At 43.2% G+C, this 9276-nt stretch overlaps 1 protein-coding gene across 1 annotated transcript in view; it reads left to right on the top strand.

The window, feature by feature from the left end:
* Positions 1-275: 275 nt before the first annotated feature.
* Positions 276-9276, top strand: part of PHLPP1 (PH domain and leucine rich repeat protein phosphatase 1) — a 217573-nt gene continuing 208572 nt past the window's right edge. Inside the window, exon 1 of the mRNA XM_047767008.1 lies at positions 276-2005. Within this exon, the coding sequence (XP_047622964.1) occupies positions 508-2005 (1498 nt within the window). The 5' untranslated portion in view covers positions 276-507. The remainder of the gene's footprint in view (positions 2006-9276) is intronic.

The following is a 9276-nucleotide window of genomic DNA, read 5'->3' as shown; positions in this document are numbered from 1 at the left end:
CGTCACGTTTGTTTACCCTGAAGCCCCGCCTCGCCGCCGTCCTATGCTCTCCCCTGTCCTCTCTGGAATGCCGTCATGCAGGCGATGCATATTCATGAAGACCCCGAGGAGCTCCCGCCCCGCCCGCCTCCCCGCTCCCGGCACGTGATTAATATTCAATGAGCCCACTTCGAGGCTGGTTATCCAGGGTGAGGTGGGGGAACGGGCGGGGCCTACGCTGGGGAGCCCGCGACCGGGGCGGGGAGGGCGTGTGTGTGTGTGTGTGTGTGTGTGGTGGGGGGGGGGGCGGTGGCGGTGAGGCCAGCGGGCGGGCGCGCGCGCGGGATGGAACACCGAGACACCGACGGAATGCTCCGAATTGCCACATAATCCTCTGGAACGGCCGTGCCGAACGCCATTGGACTCTCACTTCTCCCCGCTCCGCCGCCGTCTCCCACCTTCGCCTCCCCGCCTCGCTCTCCGCCCGCTGCCTCCGGAGCTGGGGGGGAAGCGCGAAGCCCCACTGCAATGGAGCCCGCCGCCGCGGCTACGGCGCAGCGACTCCCAGAGACCAGCAGGGAGGACCAGGCTCCGGCGGCGGCGGCGGCGGCGGGAGCCGGGGGCTGCCGGAGCACGGAGCCCGCGCTGACCCTGGCGGCCCCGAGCGGCGGTGCGCGGGACGAGGCCCCCGGCGAGGCGCAGCCGGGGCCGCTGCCTAGCCGGGCGGGAGGCACGGGTCGCAGGAGGCGGCGGGGCGCGCCCCAGCCCACCGCCAGCGGGGCTGCCCCGGTGCCCGGGGCCGGTGGCGGTGCCAACTCCCTGCTGCTGCGGAGAGGGCGGTTGAAGAGGAATCTGTCCGCGGCAGCCGCCGCCTCGTCCTCGTCGTCGTCCTCCTCGTCGTCGTCGTCGTCCGCGGCTGCCGCCTCGAACTCCCCCAGCACTGCCGGTCTCCCAGCCTCCTGCTCGGCCTCGGCGTCGCTGTGCACACGGAGCCTGGACAGGAAGACTCTGCTCCTGAAGCACCGGCAGATGCTGCAGCTGCAGCCGTCGGACCGGGACTGGGTGCGGCACCAGCTCCAGCGGGGCTGCGTGCACGTCTTCGACCGCCACATGGCTTCGACCTACCTGCGCCCTGTGCTCTGCACGCTGGACACCACGGCGGGAGAGGTGGCCGCCCGCCTGCTCCAGGTGGGCCACAAAGGCGGCGGAGTGGTGAAGGTGCTGGGCAAGGGGCCCCCCGACGCCGGTTCCCGGCTCCCGACAGCGGAGCCGCGGGACTTGGGGCCCCAGCGCGGAAGCAACGGGCTGGCTGCCGTCGGGGGGTCGTCGCGCGCGCCTCCAGCCGACCTGCCGCTGCCCAGCGCCCGGGACGGGTGGGAGCGTCACGCCTCCCGCGCCAGTCCCGCGCCCTCGGACTCCAGTCCCGGCGAGCCGGGTGTCCCGCGGCCCCTAGATTGCGCGGCCACGGGCCCGTCCTCCGACACCGAGAGCTTCAGCCTGAGCCCCAGCGCCGAGAGTGTGTCGGACCGGCTAGATCCCTACAGCAGCGGCGGCGGTTCCTCGTCGTCGTCGGAGGAGCTCGAGATCGACTCGGCTCCAGCCCCGATGGGGCCTCCGGGACAGCCCCGCCTGCCTGGCCGCTCCGCGCACCCCAGGCATGGAGGGGGCGCCCGGCCACCTTCCCTGTTGGCTTCGCCTCCGTCGCAGCCGAAAGCCTCGAGGGGCGTCGAGGGCCCGGTAGCTGCTGCCCTCGATCCGCCTCGGGAGGAGAATGTGGTGGCAGCGGCGGCCCTCGGCCGCCCCCAGTCAACCTCGGGAGGGGACGGGGAGACCTCGGAAAAGGCGCCTCCGCCGCCCACCCTGTACGTGCAGCTCCACGGAGAGACCACTCGGCGCCTGGAGGCGGATGAGAAGCCATTGCAGATCCAAAATGACTACCTCTTCCAGCTGGGATTTGGGGAGTTGTGGAGGGTGCAGGAGGAAGGCATGGACTCGGAGATCGGCTGCCTCATCCGCTTCTATGCAGGTAAGGAAATCACCTGCACTTTGGAAGTGGGAGGATAAGCACTTCCAGGTCCGGAGAAACGTCTGCTCAGACCCGGAGACAGCGCGGGCCCTCGGGAGTCTTTGTTACTTTCCCCAGCTTCACGTGCCGTCTGTGTAATAGTGAATTGAGCAGATTTAAAATCCGTGAGGTTTTGTCAGTTTCAGGGCTCCGAGGTTGAGAAGCAACGTGGGAGAGGTGGAAAGGCAGCCACCAGGAAATACAGGAAGCAGACGCTCCTGAAAGAGGCAGTGGGGCATGTAACAATGAAGGCGCTTCCTTCGGGCCTCTGCCCACGGGCTGGTTGGGTTTGAGGCAGTTGGGGATTTCAGGTGAACTATCACGTGCAAGTAATACCTAGAGAGGAAAATGATTCTGGAACACACTCCCTTACGTCTGCCTGTCCGCAGCTTGCCATTCCATCCTGGGAGCTCGCCCCTCGTCAGGTCAGCGGGAGCCCTCCTTCACTTTGCCCATTTTGCCCTCTTAGTCCTGGATAGAGCTTGGCAGATAGATCCACTTTACTTTTGCTCAGTGCTTTGTGACTTTGTTTCCTCTGCAAGTTTGATTCTTGCATCAAAAGTGGGTTTGTCCATTTCTGTTTCTTTCTTCTATCCTTGATAGCCAGCACTGACCATAGCTTTGTGACTTGCAATAGGGATGTAGAGAATTGCCGTGAGATTTTAAGTGGCCGTTGTCTCTTTAGTGTGATCTAAAATCCTCCTCATTCTTTTTTAATTTCAAGGTTAAAAGTCTTTAATTTTTTTCCTAGGATTTATTCCAGTTTTGTTGAGATATAATTGATATATTAGATCAAATTCTTGACTGGAGGGACATGTTTCTCTTTTGGTTAAAGACTTGGTACTAAATTAGGGAGCTATAGATCCAGGTTATTTTTGAGCTTAATAAGTTGTTTGCATCCTTTTTCTCCTCTGTTTCAAGAATTACGTTCTTAGTGATAAAGAATTTTATTTAAAACCAAGTTAGCATAACAAAATTAAATCAGGAAAGTAATTAGATTCCCCATATTTACTATTCTAGGTTGTACGTGGTGGTGGGAAAATAATCCGCACTTGTAATTTCATTAATATGAAGCCATTCTTTCTATTTCAATAGACTTTTGTGCCAACTTGTGTTCTAGTAGTTAGTTTGAATGAAGAAATCTTTACTCCCTCGTTGAAATATGCACGACTGGAGCATGCCTGGTGAGATGCTCCTATACATTTAATTGAGGTTTTTCTGTAATTCAAGAGGATTTTGGATGGATTTTTGCCTCCTAAAGAAAACTGTATCACAATACAAGAGCATATGTAGTAGCTGAAAATAATAATATCCCAACCATGGGACAAGCCTTGAAAAGTTTACGGTCTAGAAAATAGGTGGTTTTTTTTTTTTTTTTCATGTAGGAGCAACAGTTATATCCTGTATAGCTCATGTAATTTGTAAAATACTGTTATTTTTACAATGGCATTAATGGTAATCACACTTGGAGTGAGACTATTCTGTTAACATGAGAACGATAAATGCCCTTGTAACCCATTACATTGAAGGAAATTTATATAAAGCAAGCTACATGTTCAAAAAGCAGTATTGAACATACTTTGCATAGAAAGAGCTCTGCATCTCTTCTTTTCCTCATAATGGAATTGTTGATCACGATAAATATCCATGGGCAGGGTTTTAAGTGTCATAGTCATGACATTTAAATCTTTGCTTTTCCTTGGTTGTCTCTTCAAGTGTGTCTAAAATGTTCTAAGCGGATAATTTATAGGTTTGTTTTTTTAAAAACTTATCTCAATATAAAGGTGACATCTTTCTGGTTAAATCTTAAATTTCTGGTGTGCTCATTTTAATCTTTTTGTTTTGTTCTTTATGAAAAGCAGTAATTGTTACTTCATTCTGAACTTATTTGATTTATTTCTATATGCACAGCGTAAATACATAACATAACTCTGAATATGCTCATAAAAATAATAAAATGGGGAAGCCACACACAGCTCCAACCTGTTCTTGAATAATGAAGGCAGTTTGCAGGTCCTAGAAGGAAGACGCCTGATTGTCATAAAGATGCCTACTTGCTTATTTTATACAAAGCTGAGTTTATTTTAGGTCTAAGTTAATACACTGAACTTCTTCGCTGTGTTCATTCATTTGCCATAGAATAAAATTTAGCATATAGTGAGTCCACTTGTACTTTTGCATAGAATTTTAGTTATTGATGGACAAAAGGACTTTGTTATAAGGTGGTCCCACTTATCATGGGAACATTGTCAGGACTTCGAATGTAGTGAAGGTTTGCACGAAGCTGGTGGAGATTCCTAGAAATTACCATTGTGCTGTATTGGAATGTAGGACACCCAACAGGAAAGTGTTCCATTTTGGTAGTAATTCTTTTTCCTTAAGAGAGTGGACATTTGTTTTAAGAGGGTGTTGTGTACTGTGTTCATTTTTTAATAATTTTATACGTAACTTACTCTTAAAAGTACTGCTGCATATCTTTTGCTTATCTGTATAGTTGGATTTAAGGATAGATTAGGAAGTTGCCTTTGAAGACTTTTGAATATTCTCCTATATCTGAGTTGAGCTCGTTATATGTTGTCTATCTAGTTTATCTGATTTATCAGCTGCTTTTTTTTTTTTTTTTTTGAGAAGTTCTTATCCAGTGGAGAGCTTTCACTCTTGAGGGTCACCTTCCAATTAAATTTTAGTATTTATAACCTGGCCCAAATATTCTTAAAAGGATTTGAAAGCCATTTGTGGTTGCTTTGAATATTTAAATGTTTATTTTGGTAAAGTGAAAGTCTTTAATGAGCTAGAAGTCTTTGGACAAATAGTATATCTAATTGCAGAGCTGATGAAAACAGTTTAAAAGTTGTTACTGCACCTTGCAAGCAACCATTCTCTTAGCTGATTTAAAATCTGAAAATATTTAATTATGGCTTTATCTGAAGTGACTTGTATTAAGTATGTTAGATACATTAACATTTATTTTCCCTTTAAGATCAGCCATCTTAAATTTTACCTGAAACAGTAATTTTAGGCTAAAAAAATTCAAGAATTTAGGTTGCTTGACATTAAGTGATGTACTGCAAAACGTTAATGAGTTTGTTATGTTTTGGACTCCTGGTGGTGGAGGGATCTGAGTTCTTGATCAAGGGCAATATTAAACTATATTTTTTATATTTTTTGACTCTTTTCTATTGCCTTTTAGATTTAATCACCTAGATATTTAGTTCAAATTGTAATAGTGGGAAAGGATGTTGACAGAGTGGAGAGTACACCCACTGTGCCTAGTGGACCTTGGGTAAGATGCTTTTATATGTGACTTCTCAGGATGGCTCAAGAGAATGGACTCCTCACTCTCTCATATTTCTTCTCTTTTTCTCTTCTGGGTATGATCAAACCTTACATGGTTTTCCTACATGGAAGCCAAGAAGGGGTGGTTCAGCATTAAGCTGTAATATTGACGAGCAGTCTCTTAGTACTATAATTACAGCAGTATTGGGTAACGTTGTATGAACATGTGACCCCAGTGTGTGCTCAAGCAGTCCTGTTAAGAATAAAGGATTCGACTTTTCTCTTTGTTGCTTTTCGTATTTAAATTTATTTATTGTTTTTGATGTAAAAATGCATGCTGTCTTGTCCTTCGTAACTATGATTTGATAATGTCTTAATATGTTGGGTTTATCATCTTCAAAAATCTTGAAGGGCGTTCACATAAATTATCTCATTTATCCTTTCAGAAACATTATTAGGGAGGAGTTGGTGTCAGTCCTCTTTTCAGATGGAGAAACTGGTGCATAGAGAATTTTGATTCTTGCTTGTGGTTTTTCAGTTCTTGGCAGAGTTGCGAAGAGAGAGCATGGATATTCTGTTTTATAATTATATTATTTTCCATGAATCAATGCTGAATTTCATTTACACTTGAATCTTTCATATGGTTAAAAGCATTCAGAAAATATTCTTTTTGTTGGTAATGAGGTGATAGTATCCTCTAGTCCAAAGAGATATATATTCCTTGTGAAATATGGATGGATTTATTTTTATCGTGCTGCCTTTAAAAACGTAAAGAAAACATAAAACATAATAGAAGCAAGACTGGTAAATAGACAATACAGGAAGAATACTAAAATGTTCTAAATATTGTGGTTGCAAATAATCATGCATGCATTTGAATTGCTAAGAAATAAAGTTTACCTGATGATTCTTTATTCTTTTATTCAGGTATGCCTCAGTTGTTAAGCTATAAATATTCATTGCGTACAGAGCATTAACACCTTATCTGAAAATTGGATAACTTTTGAGGATGGAGGTGTGACATTTCAGTTCCTTTATAAAATATAGCTGTACTTGTAAAGTATTGAAAATACTTGTAAAGTATGGAAAATACCTAAAATGAAAGGATTGTGTAAATATTTCATTTTAAAGCAAATTTATTTGTACTTTAGTGATTGGTAGTTCTTTATTAATGTCACTGTGCTATTCAGCTTTTATCATTCATATCTCTTATAGATCTAGAGAGTAAGCTATTCTCCCTGAATTTTATAATTATCCCTAAATGATGTGTTTTTTATTGTGCTCATTGAAATAATCGTGTTGAGAGGAGATGAGTGTAAATAAGTTTATAAAGTTTCTGGTTGAAAGTTTTATCTTTTTGTTCTTATAAGATTGTTAAAACAACCACCTTCAATTATTGGTTTAGCCAACATTTTTACTATTTTTTTAAAGTGTAAGGTGCTTTTGTTGTTTCATTCTCTTTTTTAAGAGTGCTGAATTTGATTTATTGGTAATATAAGATTCATCGACATTGTATATGATCCAAGGCTAGTATAACACTGGGCATTTTAACATTTAACATTTGTTGAACTGAATTTGTGGAATTTTGTCAAGCAGCTGGTGGTATGTGCCCTGCATCTTCAGCCTTCCTTCCTGTTTGGGTCCCCAGGGATTGTGTTAAACACACAGCCGTACAGAGGCATTTCTCCCATGGCAGGAGATTTTAAGATGCACTACACACTATTAATATCTTTTCTTTCACATGAGTGAAGCTGTATGTGAATTTTGAGAGAGTTCTCAAAGTTTTCTTAGCGTTAACAGGTGTTTTTTCCCCTCTTTTCAAAGGCATCTCTTACCTCAACTTTGAGGTGGATTTAATGAGACATCTGTCAAAGAGGCATCTTAGATTTAATGATTTTGTTATGTGCCAGAGTTGAACACGGTTCAGTCTTTCTGGACAGGAGAAGGGTTTAATTCTTGTACTGTGAAAATTGAGGGGTCCTGAAACCACTCAATAGAAAAGCTTTTCCTTTAAAGATGCCTGAGATTTTGAAAAAGAGAAAGAGATGTTATCAAAATGTCCAAAATAGTCTGGGAAAATGAAGCCTTTTTTTAAAAGTCCCACCTTCCAAAACCTGTTCCATCCCTTTAATCCCAGGCGTCTGGTACAGCACTGGTAATGAGGGGTTTTGAATCTGGGCTCATGTCCTTCTGCTTTGGGGGCAAACTTTTTTATACTTACCTCTGGTTTTCTAAAGATAGTATAATTAAAAAACAAAATTGACTGTATGGATTCTTTAGGCATATTGAGTATTTATAACGTAAGTCTTTGTGACTTGTGTTTCAATTTGCTATAAAACTTCCAGTTCTAGACTTTGGAAAATTTTGATAAATTGAAACTCACAGGTCTGGGAAAAATGGACTTTAATGTTATTTCGATTAAAGAATAAGGGGGTATTTGGTTAACTATGAAATAGCAGCTATTTCAAGTTGTGTCATAATTGTGCGTTAGAATCAAGAATAACAACAGTAACTGGATTATTGAAGTGTTATTACATGTTGATTTGGAGGTGGAATGGTTCTGTTATATAAATAGAGAATATATACTTGGTATCCCTTTTAATATGTTAAATGAAACAAAGCATAACCCCAGCTCATAATGCCACGTTGATGCTGAAATAATTGTTTCCCTGCTGTATTTTTACATTTGAGATTGCTTTAATACATTGTAAAAGGTATTTAATGATAAAGCGTCGTATGAAGGTAGAAGTCCAGTGGCTTTGTGAATTTGGAGCCTAGGTGGTCTATGTGAAATGGAGTGAAATACTCTATTTATTTGTAGCTTGTACGCATATTATGAGTTTGTAAATATCAGTGCTTAAGCAAAAACAAACAAAAAAATCCAGAATTGTTGGCATATATTTTTTTCAAATGAAGCTTGCTAGAAGTAAATTAGTTTCATTTCCAGTTGTGTGAAAACATTCAGTTGAAGACTGAATGAAATTTGAAATAATTTGGTTTTGGACCATTTCAATAATGAATGAAAAAATCTAATTAGAAAATTGAGATAATTTGAATTGGTTGGTTTTGTTTTTAGTTCTTTTCCCCCCAAATTCTTTTCAAGCAGGAAGAGTTTTGTTATTTGTTGCTGTCTGTTGCTACTGACTCATACATCTGATGAAGAGCAGGGAGGAGAATGAATCTTCATATACCTACCTGCCTCCACTAATAATATGTTAGAATGTTTGGGCTTTCTTTTACCATATGAGGCATGTTTTAAAATACAGCGAAAGAAAGTATGAACTATACTTTTTCATTGCCTATTTCGTAATTATAATCAGTTCACTCCTGACACATGGTCCAAAGAGCTAAATTTTATGCACAGGAGCAGTTTCTGGGCTTCATTGTCATGTATTAGAAATATACATAAATGTATATAAAGAATTCTTTTTTTCCCCCTATCCATTTATTTTGAGAGCTTTTTGACTATACTTCAGCACTTGAATGGATGCCATCTATCTCTTATGATTTTTTAGTTTGGCGGATGTTTCCTGGGGTCAGGTGAAAGTAATTGTTCTTTTCAAAAACAACTTTGGAAGGAATTTGTACCGTTTTAATCTTACACTCTGATTGAGAGAAAATGGTCTGTAATTAAAGAAACTAGCCTGAGAGTTGGGAAACTTGGTATGACTTTGGGCATTCATTTTAACCTATCCTAGGCTTTGATTTCCTCATCAGTAAATGATGAGCTTGGACTAGAGTAAGTCTAAGATCTCTTCCAACCTGTACCCTCTGGGGCTCCATTAGAGAGCCTGTTCTTCAAATTAGAAGGACTAAAGTTTGCAGTTGTTTTAAGTTCTGTTAGACCTATCCATGGGTTTGAAAGCAGTCAAATCCCCTGCCTTTTGCCATGGAGAAAGGAATGGGCTTGGACCTGCTAGACACAGGTCAACCTGAGGTTGCCAACCAACACAGAA

This window comes from Phacochoerus africanus, chromosome 2 (genome assembly GCF_016906955.1).
Source record: "Phacochoerus africanus isolate WHEZ1 chromosome 2, ROS_Pafr_v1, whole genome shotgun sequence".
Taxonomy (NCBI): Eukaryota; Metazoa; Chordata; class Mammalia; order Artiodactyla; family Suidae; genus Phacochoerus; species Phacochoerus africanus.
Note: the sequence above shows the minus strand (reverse complement) of the source record. Positions and strands in the feature narration are given on the sequence as shown.